General features: G+C 41.6%; 1 protein-coding gene across 10 annotated transcripts in view; it reads right to left on the bottom strand.

Moving 5' to 3' along the window:
* The window catches only part of AFDN (afadin, adherens junction formation factor), a 101,096-nt gene that overhangs the window by 66,824 nt on the left and 15,812 nt on the right, over window positions 1-18,460 (bottom strand). For all 10 annotated transcript variants that reach the window (XM_040628062.1, XM_040628056.1, XM_040628059.1 and 7 more), the window contains exons 6-9: window positions 11,902-12,013; window positions 10,595-10,762; window positions 2,904-2,998; window positions 1,601-1,863 (exon numbers count right to left, since the gene is read on the bottom strand). In XM_040628062.1, coding sequence (XP_040483996.1) covers window positions 1,601-1,863; window positions 2,904-2,998; window positions 10,595-10,762; window positions 11,902-12,013 — 638 coding nt within the window. The remainder of the gene's footprint in view (window positions 1-1,600; window positions 1,864-2,903; window positions 2,999-10,594; window positions 10,763-11,901; window positions 12,014-18,460) is intronic.

Here is an 18,460-nt window from a genome sequence, read left to right as displayed (position 1 = left end):
CAAAACTTGAGGGCTGTGGTAAAGGGACAAGGACAGTCTTATCACTAAAACAGCAACTCATAACATCAAAATAAGTATGATCTAAAACTCAGGAATGAAGCATGATTGGGAAAAACCGCAGGTACCACTGAAAAACAATGTGCAACAGGCCAGAAGAAACCATTCCCCATGATGACTTCTTTGGCCAAACATCCTACAGGTCAGCGGCAAGTAAGACTGAGCCTGTCATCCCGTTTGGTGCTGAAAGAAAGATGCGGGCCTGAAGAAGAGCGGAGGGTTAGAATGGAAACCATGTGAACAGGACTGTCGGCTGAAGCAAAGGGGCCAAAGAGAGGTCACAACGAGGGGCAGGAAATGCGGACGTGGCTCATAAGTAAATACAACCTTAAAAAAGGAATATAAAACCACCGGTCCTCCCAGACACAAAACGGAAGGATGAGTTTAGATATACAACCCATTTAAAGGTGGAAGACTCGTCAGACAGAAATGGGCTTTCTTGAGAGTCAGGGCCCACGCTGGTTTTCCTTGGGAACCGAGGGACAGGTCCTTGGCCAAAACGTGGAGCTGGAGGTGAGCGGCTGGGAACAGAAGGTCTCAATCAGCCCATGAAATTTCCCACGTCCCAGGTGCCTAGGGGAACATGTGTGATGATCCACGAAGTGTCATCTTGGAGAAAGACATTAAGTCTTACTTGTGCTAGCTGCCTTTTATCCTTTTTCTGGACCAGGATTCAAAATGGACACCAAATGAACTGATAACCCGCCAGGAATGATCTCAGAGTTTACAATGCCGAGAAACTGGCAAACAACCAACACGAAGAAACTAACAATTCGCACCTGCCCCAGAGTACCAGCTCTGGAAGGCTAACCGAAGGCAGGTCACAGAACAAAACTATGGGACAGGCAGCAGCGAGAAGACCACCCACACGCAGTGTACGCACACAGTGCTCTTGGGGCAGAGAGCTGCCGCGTATTCAGTGGACTTTCTGGCTGCCTTCAACAGCCTGTGGGAAGGGCCATGGCAGCAACTGTCCCAAGACCCATGCCCTAGTAGCCTGCAAGATGGATGACAAAGGACTTAAACAGCGTAGTCTTTTAAAAAATTACCATTACCAAAAAGGAAGTCTTACTCCCTCCCCCAGTCAAAAGTTTAATTAGATGATCAGTAAGGATTTTTTTTTTTGGTAATAGGCCCACATCGCAAGTCCTCAGAAAGGCACTAGGTGGAGCTAAAATATTTTTAATTCCTTAAAGAGCTTGTTAACGTAGTGTGTTTCATCATTACTAACAGAAAAAAACACCCCAACAAAAATTTTAGTTACGTGGGATCATTACATAAAACACCACAGTTCTTCATAAAAGAATAAACTACTGGCTAAAAAAACAAAATTTAAAACTAATCTAAAACCAGCCACAACTTCCAATTTTACAAGTCAAGACCCCTTTCTTCTTTCCTCTGCAACCAACCCAAATCGGCAAGAACAACAAACCACACTTCGAATTTTTAAAAATAAAACAACCTGTGATGTATGCCTAATTCATATTCCTTTACACATAAATCAAACCGCTCTAAACTCTTAAAGCTAATGGACAGGAATTACCCAGGCTTATGTCTGGGACCCTTGGCTGTCAGGCCTCCATCCACAGATCTCTTTGCCAGAGCGTGGTCCTGGCTGGGGTCCACAAACTTGAACACGTGTGATGCCCCGAACTGCACTTTCATTCCACTTTGCAGCATGGTTGTCTCTGAGATGCGCTGTCCTTCCACATAAGTCTCAGCATCCATGCTTCTTGGCGTGACGGTGACAACCCCATCCATGTTTGTGAGGTCACAGTGATGGGGCTGAATTCCTGATCCAAACAGCTACAATGAAATCAAAGGAACTTTCATCATCAAGGACATGGTATTTAAAAACAGAATTTTGGGGGCATCTGGGTGGCTCAGTTGGTCAGCTCCCAATCTCAGCTCCCGTCTTGATCTCAAAGTCATGAGTTCAAGCCCCCGCACTGGGCTCCACGCCCAGTGTGGAGCCTACTTGAAAACAAAAACAAAAAACCCAGCATTTTAAAACCGTGAGTTCCTCTTTTATGATAAATATAATAAAACAAACTAGATTTTTGGGTGTTTTTTAAGTGGATCCCCCCTCACAGTATAAAAATAAACAAACAGTGTCAAAATAGGGTCAAAATAATTGAACACATTACGTTTAGCATCGAGTAACTTAAGACACACTGTAAATCTGAATTGAAAAGCACATGGTCATCTTAAACATTTATTAGATAATTAAGAATAAATCTGTAGGACTACAAATTCTATTTATATTTCACTGTTGTGCCGAAGGAAGGGATGTCAGAACTGAAAATGACACTAAATAACCTGACCCCTCATTTGCAACAGGGAAATGACAGCACAGGGGAAGGGCAGTCTGCCAGAGGTCAGCTGAGTTCCATCAGGTAAGAACTCTGGCCTTCCTCACTTAAAGAACACGCTCTGCTGTTTTCATTAAGCACCTGAGAACCACATTCGGTTAGCATCATAACTACCGTTCAGGGAATGCTCACACCTCCAGGCATCAGACCCAGTAGCGGGCTACCTCCCCCAATCCTGAAAAAGACCCATGCAGTCATCACCACCTTCTGGAGAAAAGCCAAGAGTCTCAGAGGAACTCCACGACCAGGTCAGACTCCAGAGGTGAAGAGTGGACATAATTTCACAGCCTGCTCTGTTCGTGCTGAGGCAAAGGAAAGTGACCCAGAGGACGCAGCTACTTATGTTAAAAGTAAAGTCCTTCCTGTCTGTCCATTCCTGCCTGGCTACCGGGCAGCAGGTGCTGAACCATGTGCCCCTTCCCACCCAAACCTAAGAGCCACAGAAGGCGCGAGAGCCGCGGCACGTCTGCGCACCTGGATGGAGTTCTCATCGAACTTTTCTGTCCCAACCTCAGTGACGCTCAACTGAAGGCGGTAAAGCTTGGGCTTATCTCTGGAGTCAGAGCCGTCTGCGGAAAGAAGAACAAAGCTTCATCTGCCAAGTCTGATGTTCTTGTGTTATTTGAAACAAGCCAACAAAGCAAGCAAACAAAAGGTTATCTTAGAAATGACATAACAGTTCTCAATTCTCAGGGTTTCATTTCAAAGAACTCTCCAAATTTAAATCATGCAATTTAACTAACTGGATATAGACATTTTAAATTAAGACACAGACACATCAGCTTCTATTTAATCTAATTTAAGGTGCTAACATCATCATCCATAACCTACGTTTCCTTATCACATAAAAAGAAATTTCTCCACCACGCAGCCCTGGACTTTTGTGAATGATTCTGAAGAGCAATTCTATGAGGCGGACGCACGGACCTTCCCTTCAGAGCAGACTGTTCCCCCAGCAACTCGCCGCCTGCGCAGCACACGGCACCACACAGACTGACGGGGCGCGGCGGAGTCACTGATGGAGGTTTCAGTGCACAACCTCACAGCTCATGCAGACCTTTGGACCCAAATTTCTGCGGATGAGGCCAACACAAGCCTTCTGAATAATCTCCCAAGTGATTCCAGTGCCCATTCCTGACCGTAAGTTCCAGTAAGAACTACCATTAAAAGTGCTTAGCTTTGTGGAGTGGCAAGTGTCGGGGTGGGGGCGGAAAGGTACACAGGATTTTTTTGTTTTTGAGTCATTTTATACCTCTGTGAACGGCTGAAATCTTTAACTTCCCTGTGCATGAACTTCTAAGATGGGGACGGCGTGGGGAGGAGAAGGAAGAACAACGAGCGCCAGGACATCCGTTCATTTATACCCAAATGTTGATTCACTTCTCACCTACTATATTCAACCTAACACAGGGTGTCAGTCAGAGATCTGTTCTCATTTCAGAGCTGTTAACATACAAGGAAACATGCCTCACAGAATTAATGTATCCTGACACCATCTCCAGCCGTGACAGCCAACCTAGTGTGGGTATGCAAAGTCCCAAAAGGGCCACGCAGAGACTCCCTGACCTACTTCATTGCATTAATAACTAGCTGATTCAACTTATTAAGTTGCCAGTTAAAATCTCTGGTCACTGGGACCAGGAATTAGGCTGTGAGAGCTTCAGAAGTTAAACACTGGGACTGTGCGTGGATTTTAGACCACTAAAATCTCTTAGCTGTGGTGTGGTCTGAACTCTCACAGACAAAACACATTGTGAATATAAAAACTGTTAGAATTGTTAACTGTAGACTACACAAAATAACATTCTAATCACATTTCCCATTTCTGAAATATTTCCGAAACCTGTCAATCAGGATGCAAGCAACCTGTGTTTGAGAGCCACAATGTCTAATACGCATGAAAAAACCGGCTCATCATCTAAATGCTTCACAGCTACAGTATCCTCATTGTCTGGGGTGGCAACAGAAGCATTCGTGCTTTTTAAAGTGCTTTTCAACTCCAACTCCATGTCCTGATCCAAAATGAGGCATCAGAACCCTTAGGGATGTTGCCTATTTTGCTTGCTTTAACCATAAGTGGTCCTAATAAATAATCCCAGTCAGGAAGCACTGAGTTCTTCCCATCCTGCACAGCACCACGGACTACATTATCTTCATACCACTAACCCTAGCCCATGATTATTTCCATTTACTTGCCCACCCCACGCCATCTCTGAGCTCCTTGGCTAGGGCTAGATTAAAAAAAAAAAAAAAATCTCTTGAGCCTGGTGCTCAGTACAGTATCTGGTTCACAGTACACATTCAACAAAGATTTAATTTATTAACGGTGAGTAATTAGTAGCTAAAAATGAAGAAAAGAAAGCAGTACCGTTACACAGAAAATTACACACATGAATTACAAAGAAAGCAAAAGAAGCAAATAAATGATGAACAATTATTTCAAAACAAAGTTAAAAATACAAGAATATGAAAAATATGTGTTTAGGGGTGAAAGAAAAAATTCACATTAATACTCGTCTGCATTTTGAGTGCTTCTGAAAGGTATCTTGTGACTAATAAATGGGTATTATGTACTTTTCTACATCAACAGATTCACAAGTATAAAGAAAAAGGGGGGAAGTACAAACTTCCCCTCCAGTCCTTCTTTCTCCCCACGTCACTACACTGGAAACCTCCCCATACATGGGCGAGAAGCAAGTTGCTTACCAGTCCCTCTTTTCTTACACTTCACAGCAACAGAAAATACAGATAAAGCCTTTATGGACAGGTTCTGAATAACCCTAATGGTGGCCACAGAATTTACTAGATACGATGGTGTTTGGTTTGAGTCGGGAGTAAGGGGAGACACAGGCTGGTAATCTTCAAGTAACTAACATCTTTCTTTTTGGAATATCTCACTCCCTTCTCCCAGGCATTAATGAACAAAGAAAAGTGTTGCCTAAAACAATACCTTGTGTTTTCTGCCCTTCCTCAACTGAACAAGAGCACCTGAGCACCCTTCCTCCCCACAGATGAAAAATCTGGAGCACCTTTAAAAGCAGACACAGATCTAAGCAGCCCTCCCACATACAATAGTGCTTCTACCAGAGGGTTTTTGGGTTTTTTCTTTATGTCATAATGTAGAATTAAAACTATATAAACCTTCATGTGGTCTGACATTTACAAGGCACAGGAAGGTGCAATGGAAAGCACTCCTTCTTTGCTGCCTTGATCTCCCACCTAGAGGCAAATCTTTAAAATTTGTTTTATGCACATATAGTTAAGCAACTCAATACACGTGTTTCTTTTTTTTGCACCAACATTAGAATACTCCTTAGGGTTGACAAATGAAATACATGGCATCTAGCCAAATGGGCAATCGTTGGGGCCCACTTACACAAAAAACTGGTTTTCTATCTAAAATTGCTAATGTCTCTGGGTGTCGTGAATTTTATTTTCCAACTCTGGTACCCCTAAGTTACTATTCACATTGTTCTGTATCTTGTTTTTCTGCTTTTTTTTTAAATTTGAGCTATAACTGGAAACTTTCTTTAGTATTCTAAATATTAAGGGGAAATAGACCATTATGAACATAGCATAAGGACATTTTTTAAAGAACACTTTTTTTTTTTTTTTTTTTTACAATTCTATGCCTCCAACTCTGCTTCTGCCTTTGCTTGCTCCCCTGGTGAACCCCGGATGGAGTTAGTGTGTGGTGCTAAGTGTCGTTTCGCCATGCCACTTAGGGGAGGAACTTGTTCATTTAAAGAGCGCTGAGCGTTTCCCATGTCCCAGGCATGGTGAGAAATTGAACACACATTCACATCCCCCCCAGAGTTCATATTTTGGTGAATCAAATAACAGTTAAGAAACTATCAAATTTCTGAAGCTTACTGAAGCACAGGGCTTAGAGCATATTTTTACTAACTCTATTCAGAAAAACAAACTAGCTCTCGTCAAATACAACTGGAGAACTAAAAGCACTTTGGTCAAAGTTTTGATGAGTTTATTCTATGCATTTTTTATACACACCAGGTAAAAAAGGAAACGCCATTTTCTCTCTAGTTTCCATTACTTCGCAGTATGAAATTAACAAACACATGAAAACATTAAAGAATCCTTTTGAGGAATAAAAAAACAATAAAAACAGGTCTTAGACTCCATGCATATATGAGTACCAAAATAGGTGATAAATATCACTTGTTTATAAATTTGTTTAAAAAGAACAAAAACCAAAACTCCAAGTTCAGTTAATATCCAATGAAAATCTGTACCATCAGTTTGGAGGTAATTCAACAAACAAATACAAGATGCTAAAAGGTGGGTAAACTTTATACAGTATGGGAAAGCATCTGTTACATTCAACATGTAAAAAAATAACACTGACAACATAAAAACAGACAAAGCATTTCCATAAAACTAAAAACTAGCTGTACTACTAAAGATGACAGACATACACAAGTTTGAGAAACATGTTCTAAGTAAAAAGTACATCTTTGCTAACAAGAAGAAACAAATTTCAACCAGGAAAACAAGGAGAATCCTAAGCAACACCCTAAAACCTGGTCATAATGTAATACACTAGTTCCCTACAAAAAGGATGGTAAATATGAGTAAACGCCAAGTATATGGTTGAGTCTTCCTCTCACCCTCCAAATACTGTCAGACACACGCCACTGATTAGGATACCTCTTCCCCACCAGCACTTACAGCCCGAATGTGTAACCGAGCAGTGCCTCCCACCCGCCTCTGGGTCCTGGGATCCTGGGTGCATTCTTACCCACCACCCTCACTCTTTCCCCCACCCCACCACTTCCTCCCCCAGCTTCTCCCCTCTTCTTAAACTTTTTTTGGAGGGAGAATGGGAAGGATAGGAACACAGCTCCTGTCCTTCTTCAGTCCAATTTCTCACTCTAGACTTAGCCTGAATAAAGGAACTGGACATTTTTGTAAAATCCACTTCTGTGAAATGAAGCAAATGCTGTATATGGAATGCTTACTAGACAAGTACAAAGTGACAGTACATTGAATTTCTTAGAATAAAGTTGTTTGTATCAATTAAAAAACTAATACATAAAATATCTGGCCAGTTAACAGTATTTTGCCCAAGAGGTTCTGTTAGTGCTCTAGTTAACAAGTAGTATGAAGCATAGCATTACCTTCGTAAGCGTGATAGTTGTAGTAGGCAAAGTGATTCCTTCTCCCTGGGATTAGAAACACATGCACGGGACCCAGGTGAAGGCAGCATCGGCAGGACAGAGGCCATGCAGAACACGCGGAAGAGGGAAGGAGGAGAGAGACAGGAGAGGGTGAGCTGCAGTGGGACACCTTTCAAAGGATGAAAAGCACGTTTCACCCATAGCTTTCGGAGCTGTGAGGACAAGACAACAGCACTCCAGGCAGTGTGTGTGTTAGAAACCAATGCACACTGTTAAGGAAAACACCAAGACAACAGGTGAGTCACCAAGCAGCAGGAGAGCAACAGTTAGTTAATCATATTGAAGACTACCACCCAACTCGGCTGATTCCTTCTGTTAAAAGAACACATTCAAATCCAAACCGAAGAATAAAATGACTTTTTACTCCCCACCTCTCCAAAAGACAGTAAAGACAGCATAAGCATATACCCACATCTCAAAAACCTCCCATCTACAACTCCTGCACCTCAGCCCAACCTTGAGGATACTTGCTAGGTTGGTAATATGTCCAGTGGAAGGACAGCACTTATCTGTTCGTGACAAGTCAACATTTACCAGTATTACTTTCTTATAAATGAAGAAATCAATTTCATTCAGCATGCTGACTGTGCTCAACAAATAATAATGAAAACTGAAAAAGGCAGCATGACCTAGTAAACAGAACACGGCTTTAGTGTGAGAAAGACCCCGGCCCAGCCTCCAGGCCCACCACCAACTGCTCACCCCGGAGCCAGGGGGAGCCGAGGTGAAGGACAGACACCTGCGGAACCACAAGCAGGCCTATCGGCAGGCAGCCCAAAGTGCTCGGGAGGGACGCCAGGTGCAGGCAGTCCCTGGGACTCGGCACACACTGTGTTGCACGGGAGTCACGTGAAGGCAGGAACGGCCCTCTTCAGTTGTGTCCTCACTGCTTTCCCTGAAGCGGCTGCACAGCGAGTGCTGAGTAAGGGCAGCAGATTGCCACAAAGGGAGGAGATGTGTTAGGAGCATTAACCCGGTATTTGGTGAAAAGTACTGGAGAATTAACTTTTATCTACGGCCTATTATCTTCCTGCGCCTACAAAAACGTCTAGATATTTTTTTAGCTGGGAAACTAAAAATATGAAATAAGCAGTCAAAACAGCAATTCTCATTAGAATGGAAGTTGCCAGGGTCAGCGGGTTTAATCTGTTTTGTCGATGGTCCATCTCAAAGGCCCAGGACGGGGAGGGTGTGACACATAATAAGTATCGATAAATACTTGTCAGATAGATGAAGGAATGAATTCTCATCCTGTCTCTGTGCCCATCCAAACACCTTTCCATTATTCATTTGAAAATTATTCTATGTCAGCTGCTATTTATCAATTCTCTCTAGACTAATTTCCCAAATCCTCAAAAATTTAGCTTTAGAGAAAACAATCATTAGTTTCTACATGTAATGCAAAATTTTAAAAAGCAGACCCAATGCCCAAAGATCCTAGAAACAGGTAAGTTCCAACACGAACGGCTGGCCCTCAGTTGCTGTTACTGCCACAGATGACCGGCGCACAGCAATACTGGGACATGTCTCCAAACCACAGTGAGGAAGTTTAAATGAATTTTTCAGCCGGAGAACCGAGGGACAAAGCAACACTAACATACTCCTCACAAACAGCTAATCAATTTAAAAAACTCCTCAAACATAATTAAGTATAAAAACTACTACAGCATATGGTCACTGATGATAAATTACAGAACACCAGTCAAACCAATACCATTCTTCCTGTATAAACGGATCCTACGTGGGCCGTAAGACTGCAGGACCACACGTACCCCATCTACTCATTAGCTATAATCTTGTAAACAAAAATAAATGCTCATGAATCAAAGAAGAAAAAGACATAATTCCTGTCCAAGCAACCCCAGGTGATCTATCTACAAAGCTATTTTGGCTTCCAGCTTTTTCTGTACTTACTAATTGAGCTTTATCTAAAAGCAGTTCTGGGGGCGCCTGGGTGGCTCAGTCAGTTGGCCATCTCACTCATGATTGCGGCTCAGGTCACAATCTCAGGGTCCCGGGATCGAGCCCCATACCAGGCTCCATGCTCAGTGGGAGTCTGCTTGGGATTCTCTCCCTCCACCCCTCCCCCCCCACTCTCTCTTTCTCTCATCAACGCCCAAAATAAATAAATCTTTAAAAAATAAAAAATAGAAGCAGTTCTGGGTGGGAGAGCTCAATTCTCTGTTCTTCACAGCATTTCATAACACAGGTTACACACTACTATTTGAACCAAATGAACAAAGATGATGTCGCTTAGCTGAACGATAAAATGTCACATCCATATATACACGTCACATCCATACGCTACATTGGGACATGTGCAGAAACACTTCTGGAGGAGTGTCAACGTGTTTCTCTACCTCATGGCTAACTTCGAACAACAGCTTTATCTTAATTAAGAGAGCTCTAAAAAGAAATATTTAGAGGCCAAACATGAAAATAAACTTGGTCAATTATTATTTTAAAACCAAACAGATAACCTTTCTCTTACAGATGGATTTCTTAGATGTACTGCTAAATTTAAAGATACTGTTTTCAGACAGTGTTCGTACATTAAACAATAGTTTGGTAAATATACACACACTTCCTTCTACTAAATTTGCCCTAAGAGTACATTTCAGTTTGTCATTTTTAGGTTAAGTATTTCATAAGGTTATTTTAGAAAAAAAAATTTTAAAAGTAGATCATTTAAAAACTTCTCCTTAAACTCTCACCATATTCACTACTTTAAATTTTGTTTTTCAATATTCATTTTTGTCCATGTGGACTCTTTTTTTATGCATAAATATACATATCCTGTGACCTTAAGGTTCTGGGTTTTTTTTAATGTCATCTTATAAGAATAACTTTTAAAAAAATAAATGGTCTAAAAAAGGTTGTCAGCCAACAGAAAGGATACTTAAATAAAATTCATTGAAAGTATAAACATTTGAAGCTAAAATAATGTAAACTGAAAGGATTTCTCACCTGGGCTCAGCTCTACTAGATAGGGCAGCTTTTCGGGCGGAAGTGCGGAGCCATAGCCCGACCCCTCTGCTCTCTCCTTGCCCTTCACCAGCTTCCCATCGACGTGTTTCTTAGTTTTCTTTGGGACATAGTCTGGTGGTCTCCTCTTCAACTGAAAGACTAAAACCCCTAGAACAGTACACGTTGTCAATCATCAAGCAGACTCAAACCACAGCATATGTGGCCAAATGACTCACTGTCAACTCTTCTCAGATTTACCAAGAAAATATAATTAAACATCTCCCAAGGAGTGACTGAGCAAAGGCTTACCCAATTTATACTTTTACTCAGCAGAGGAAATAATAATCACTTGTGTTTTGAAAAATTCTACTAGCAATTTCCAAAGATTATTTTAAATTAATAACTACCCAAGCACATTACATGCTTGAAAACAACATACATCAGTTTAAGAACAAATGAATGTTCATATTGGTAAATAACACCATGATCAATAAACACATTCACACACACACACCACATGCATACACAAATACATATATACAAACATATTTTTAGTTGATCTGATTTTTATTTAATTTAATTGAATTAACTCAGAATTCAAAGCAATTTGACTTTATAATTATGATTCAACTTTTAAACTGTCTAGAAAGAGGTAGACTAAGCAAGTGTACTTTAACTTAAACTATCAGTCTACATTACTGATAGGACGAACGGGCAATCAATTTGTATGTCTTCATTACGCTAAGGCCTCTGCTCCAGGACAGCCGGCTTACAGTGTGAAGCTGAAAGCAAGAAAACTGGATTTCCTCAAAAACATAGCTTTCAACCTTCACTGCTCTGAAATAATGAGGGGAAACTGTCTGAATAGTGAACAGTCTGGATTTCTCATTTGAAATGACTAAACTCCTGGACAATCTCTAAGGCTGCAGGTCACTGTCCCCGTCATAAGCGCCCCACGTGGAGAGGACCCCACTGCTGACAGAGAACGGTGCTCTTGCACTGGCCAACACAGTGCTGGACTCCCGCCCCATTCCCTCCAGACAAGGTTCTCCTACACCGGGACAGCCTATTCCAAGTCTACACCCCAAACTCACACAAGTTGAGTGTGGCCCTCAGGACAAGGGTACCATACAGGAAGCCTCCGGTGAGTCTAGGAAGAAGCTACAAAACTATACAGCGAACAGCCACCAAAAAAAAAAAAAAAAAAAAATACTGCCACACACGCTCCCCTGCATCCTCACAGTTAAACAAATTGGGCAGAAATTTAATGTATAAGTAATTCTTAAACAAATACAACTACCCTTTACCTTTGTCACTTGGCCATTCCCTGAAGATTTGTAAAGGACACTCATCATCATCAAGGATAATTTCTTTAGCACCTTTTTCGTCAGAATGCTGGGCTCCAGGAGGAAGCATAACCTGAAAGGGAAAAATAGTTGACTGTGTTATCCCTAAAAAGTAAATTACCAGGATTTACAAACCAGAATTTACTATAAATAAAAGTCACGGTAGAATTAAACTGATCAAACACTACAAACAATTCTCCAACTATCAATGAAAGTGAAGGACAACAGCTTCCAATGACAAGCTTAGCCAGGTGATTGGGCTGTTTTTATCTACCTGCCTCTCTGGTCCCCAAAAAGAACTAGTGGAGTAATTTTTTTTTGTTTTTTATCAAACTCTTATAGGGAAGGATGGTATGTAATGGTCAAATTTAAGTAATTTCCTAAGGAAAGATCACTCCACTACTGCTCAGTCTCTGGTCCCTAACCCACCTTCACATCAACAAATAATTGTTTTTATAACTAACATAATAAAAAAATCATTATAATAAAAAATAAAAAATAAAGTAGTTTCATCTAATGTGAGATCTCTCAGGAGAACCTAACAACAAAACAGCACAGCATTCTTCTTCTTGGAGATAATCTGTCTTTATGATTAAATTTTAATCAGATCATTTAGCTATACCACAGGACTATTCATTCAACAAATGTTTTTAAGCATCTGTTTTAAAAGACTGCATTCATGACACTCTTAAAAATCAAAATGCTGTATTAATTTTTATGTTTTTATGGTAGCCAAACAGTTTTCTTAATCATTTGAGAAAGACCTCAGTAATACAGATGAAAAGTCTAGGTGACAGTAGCCCAATAATCTCATGCATCTGCTGGATTTTTGCCCCTCCTTCATTCTAATTTAGTATTTTGTTTTGTTTCGTTTTATTTATTTATTTTTTTTGATGTAAAGTTCCATGATTCATTACTTGCATATAACACCCAGTGCACCATGCAATACGTGCCCTCCTTAATACCCATCACCGGCCTATCCCATTCCCCATCCCCCTCCCCTCTGAAGCCCTCAGTTTGTTTCCCAGAGTCCATAGTCTCTCATGGTTCATTCACCCTTCTGTTTACCCCCCCTTTCTTCTTCCCTTTCTTCTCCTACTGATCTTCCTACTTCTTATGTTCCATAAATGAGTGAAACCATATGATAATTGTCTTTCTCTGCTTGACTTATTTCGCTTAGCATTATCTCCTCCAGTGCTGTCCATGTTGCAGCAAATGTTGAGAAATCGTACCCCAAAGATACAGACGTAGTGAAGAGAAGGGCCATATGCACCCCAATGTTCATAGCAGCATTGTCCACAATAGCTAAATCGTGGAAGGAGCTGAGATGCCCTTCAACAGATGACTGGATTAAGAAGATGTGGTCCATATATACAATGGAATATTACTCAACCATCATTCTAATTTAGTATTAACGCAAACCAACACACAACTATAGAAAACAGGTGAAGCAGCCAAGCCACTGGCATCTGAACATTATTTTCAACCTATGGTACCGCAATAACGTTATCTCAATAAACCTTACCGTCCAAATACATCATCATATTCATATACCAAATGGATTAGAGTCTTCTACAGAACCCTGTAACTTCTCTCTACAGAACCCTGTAACTTCTGTCTATACTGCTTCAAATTACCTGAAAAAGACAAATGTATTACAACACACTGTCTTGCTAAAGTAATTAATCTTTCCTTATACCGTTTTGTATTAAATTCAGTATCTTGGGCTTAGAACACACATGGGGCACCTGGGTGGCACAGCGGTTAAGCGTCTGCCTTCGGCTCAGGGCGTGATCCCGGCGTTGTGGGATCGAGCCCCACATCAGGCTCTTCTGCTGTGAGCCTGCTTCTTCCTCTCCCACTCCCCCTGCTTGTGTTCCCTCTCTCGCTGGCTGTCTCTATCTCTGTCGAATAAATAAATAAATAAACACATCTTTTAAAAAAAAAAAAAAAAGAACACACATAGTTCAGAACCTGACTTCACTCCTCTCTTGTGTCCCAATCTTTGTCACGCACCCTGGTAGATCCCAGCCACACCCAACTACTCAGAGCTCTCAGATTAGGCCAGGAGTTCCACGTGTCACGATCTCTTGAGCCTAAAAGGCTCAATTCCCAGCGTCCATGTCTAACTCAACCACAGCTCCTCCAGGAAGCCTTCCCTGACCACCACTCTCATTCCAGTGCTCCTTGTTTCTTATTTCTCACTCCTGGCTTCTCTGTCTCCATTTAGTGTAAGTTCTTTTAGAAACAGCTCTTGCTTGTTGTATCCCAACAGAGTATCTAACAAGTAAGAGGAACTTAAATATTTACTGAATAATTAAATAGCTAAAATAACAAATGAATGAATATGGAAGTGCTACCTATCACATAAGTGGTAAGACGGCAAACCAAGAGAACAAAGAATACCTAACTCAAGACTAAAACAATAATGAAGTCCTGCTCCTGATCTGCACTCCTGGAAGCCTGCGAAGTGGAATCTGTAAGGACGTAACAGAACAGAACAAACCCAAAGCAGGAGACCTCAAAAGAAAACATCAAATGACCTCAAAAAGGCCTGCCACTACATGCCCAAAGTAGGTTTCTGTAACTTCATGACCCCGATTAAGGTACCCTTTCATGTTGGAATTTCATCAGTAAAAGTACAGCAGAAATTTATGAAAGGGAAAAAAATGATAGTTCATTACCACATAATGTATCAAATGCAACTTTACGTGGAATTAAGTATTATTTAATAGATTTACATGCACTTACACAAAAACATTCCCTTGGCAAACACCTCAGCAGTCCCAAGTCTCAGGCGCAAGGCTAGGCGCTGGTAACGAAGTTCCTGCCCTGGGTGCTCACAGACCAGCAGGGGCGCAGCTGGAAGAGGGCCAGGTCTCTGTTCAGCACGGCAGACCCTAGGCACACTACTGATTGACTGATTTTATTCTGACCAGGCACACTTTCTACAGCCATCATTAACCAAAAGCATAAGGAACATGTATCCAAATCCATCCTTCTCCATGGGCCCAATTACTCCGGAGGCATTAGCATACTTCCCGGATATACAGTAATGCTCGCTATGTATTCCTCCTGAACAGAAAAGCAACAATCTCACCAAACCCAGCATTACTACAACAGGGTTTTCCTCTACCTCATACTTAACCACCAGGAGGAAAATGCACCAGAATGTCCTGTATCTGAAGTATTTCCCCTTCAGAGGGAATGCATGATTACCTACTCTCCCCTCCTCACCCCACAAATCCCCTCCCCTCCCCAAAGTAGGGTAGAATTTCAGTTCAGGACACTGTTTCTTTATCTATGAACCCTATTCTCCAGAAATCCAGTATAAAATGTATCCTTTATTTCTGGAAGCATCACTGTCCCTTCTAATTTATCAATACCATTTCTTACTCTCTCCTAGTGAGACCAAAGGAAATGAAAGAGCATATCGAAAAACAACACTCATGATCACCTGTCTTTCCCTACCTCACAAAGAAATGAGCTTTGGGTTTTGTTTTGGTTCTTTTTGGGTTTTTTTTGGTTCCAAATAATACAGGTTCACTGTAAAAAACTGCAATATAGAAAAGCATAAGTAAGAAAAAAAACCCACTGTGAGATAACTGTTTTTACAATCACTCCTTCAGTAATGATCTTTATGCATCGATCCATCTCGTTTAAAAGGGCTCTCATCTGAATCACACGTATATTTCCGTCTTCTTTTCCTCCTCCCTCCCTTCATGCAGGTAACTGGTAAGCTGCTGTGTAGTTTTCCTAGGTGTCTTTCTCCACGGTCATGGATGCACACACGCAGAGTTGTGTTGTTCCATTTTATAAAATGTATGTATCTCCAAGTCAACTCGTGTAGATTTAATTCATGATGTTTCATAGCGACAGGTCTCCAGTGGCACAAGCATTCCTTTAGCGACGGGTGTTTCGTTTGTTGCTTCTTTATTGCTGTAACACGCAGAACTGAAGAGAGACCCTCACAGAAGCACACTCCGGAATTTACCGGCCATCTGTTTTAGACAGTAGAACTACCATTTATCAGCTCACTAGAAACACTATTTTCAATCTCAAACACCCTCTCCACTGGGCAGCGGGTGCTATGTAGGGTGACTGCACAGAGAGACACCTTCCAGACTCTCTGTCCTTCTTCATCACCCTTGCGATGACCTCCTGTGCTAGATCCTGTTCGGGGAGCCTGTACTGTTCCACTTCTTGGCCCACTCCATCATTTTGCTGGAGGACGTCCTCCCTGAGAAAGGCTGAGTGGGTGGTAAACTTTGCCCTGAATGTTTTGAAATGTCTTTGTTCCATTCATCTAGCACTCGACAGTTTGGATTGGAAATCATTTCACTCTGAATCAGAAAGCACTGTGTCATGTCATGTAGTCCAGACTCCACGGTTATGCTGAAATGACTGGCACCAATCTTGCCCCCAGGCCCTTTACATGGGACCAGAATCTTTTTCTTTGGAATCATTATACTCTTTTCTCTAGTCTTCTATAATTTCAAAATAATACACCTTGGTTTGGCTCTTTTTTGAAGTAACTGTACCATTATTCAGTGGGCCCTTTTCGAGCTAGAAACTCAAACCCTTCAGTTCTGGGAGACATCCTGGCACATGTCCTTGGTAACCTCTCTCCCCACGTCCTCTTGCTCTCCCTCGCTGGCCCTCCTTCAGCTAAGTGCTACGTATTCTACAAGATGACCTCACTTTCTGATCTCTTCTCTTTCTGTTCTACCTTGGGCACATATCCTGAACTTTATCTTCCAGTCCTTCTATTAGCATTTTTCTCCTATCCCTTATTTACTTATATTTTAAATTTCCAAGGTCTCCTTCTCTGAGTGTCCTCACGACAGCATTGCAGTCTTATTCCACAGACGCACAGTCTTCCTTATCCCTGAGTCTCTCAGTTTTTGAACATTTCCATCTGCTTTCTGCCTTGTCTCATCCATGAAATAAGACCAGGTTCTTTTACCTGTTTGTGTTGGTCTGTCCTTCATTTTAAAAGTGTTTTAAATGTCTGTTGGAGCTTGGCCATCCGTTCACATTCAATAGTGAGGCTCAACCAAGTTCAAGGTGAGGGCTGAGCGTATTACTGAGGGCAAGGATTACTGTCGGGAGCCCGCTGAGTGAGGTTATTGGACTGAACTTCCACAGGTCAGTTTCCATACAGATCCCTCTCACTTGGCTGGAGACTGCCTTCTGGGAGAACTCATTAAATCTTCTGGCTGTCAGTACCCTGGGCAGAGCTTCCACTCCACCCTCCCATCTTCGTAAATACCCCTGCCATACCCTGCTATGCCTGTTACCCCCAAATGCAAGGCCTCCTCCCCAGTCACCTCTACCACAGCCTTCAGATGGAGAGAGGACACAGCAGCGGGGATGGGGAAGGGAATCTGGTGGGGTCTACAGCTTCCTATGAAAACTTTCAACCCAATTTCATTTTAGCCCAACTTCAATGCTAATTCAGCAAGTGCTAAAAAGCCCCTCATTCCCAAGTCTGCTGGGGGTTGTGATGCGGACACTTGGCCAGTTTCTTTCTGCTAGGTTCTCTCTGCAGGTTTCCTTGGGCCCAACAAGTGGGATACCAGTCATTTACTTCTACAGAATTTCATTCATAACTCTGCTCTTTTGTCATCTCTTCTTTCATTCTCTTTGTTCTTGTGCATTTATACAGATTATTTTCTTTATTGTGATTTTAATGAGAAAAAAATTGGTTTTCTTATTTTCAGCTAAAAACTGAGCTATATTCATAAAATTACCCAACTGCCAAACAGTTTTTCCAATTGAATACAACTTCTTAGCTTTTCAACAACAACAACAAAAAAGCCATAAAACTCAACAAGCCCTTTTATTTAATTCCATCTGCAACTAACAAAAGAGGTCTAAGACCTCTACACTGAACACTACAAAATACTGCTAGGGCTTAAAGACCACATCAACAAAGAGGCTCCCTGTATTCACAGCCTGGCAGACTGGACACTGCAGGGGTGGACATCTCTCTGACTCATCTACAGAACCCATGCACACCCAGTCACAATTCCAGCACCTTCTGCGTACAAACAGACAAGCTGATTGTGAAGTTTATTCAGAAACACAAATGACCTAGAATAACTGAAGCAATTTTTAAAAGCAAAAACAAAATCGGGACTTACTTTACCCAGTAAAATTCTAAGACTCATTATAAATCTACAGCGATCAATACAGCCTGATGCTCACAGAAAGACACAAGACATCCAGATTAACAAAAGAGACCCCAGAAGTTGAACCACATACAGATGTGGCCAAGTGATTTTCAACACAGGTGTCAAACCACTCAGCAGGAGAGAAGAAAGCCTTCTTAATGAATGGTGCTGGACCCACTGGATACCTGCATGGAAAAAAATGAACATCTACCCGAATTTCACACCGTACAACAAATGTTAACTTGAAAGGGAACATACAGACCTAAGTGTCAAAGCTAAAACGATAAAACTTCTGTAAGACACAGCAGGAGGGGCACCTGGGTGGCTCAGTTAAGCATCCGACT

This window comes from Ursus maritimus, unplaced genomic scaffold (assembly GCF_017311325.1).
Source record: "Ursus maritimus isolate PB19 unplaced genomic scaffold, ASM1731132v1 scaffold_13, whole genome shotgun sequence".
Classification (NCBI taxonomy): Eukaryota; Metazoa; Chordata; class Mammalia; order Carnivora; family Ursidae; genus Ursus; species Ursus maritimus.
Note: the sequence above shows the minus strand (reverse complement) of the source record. Positions and strands in the feature narration are given on the sequence as shown.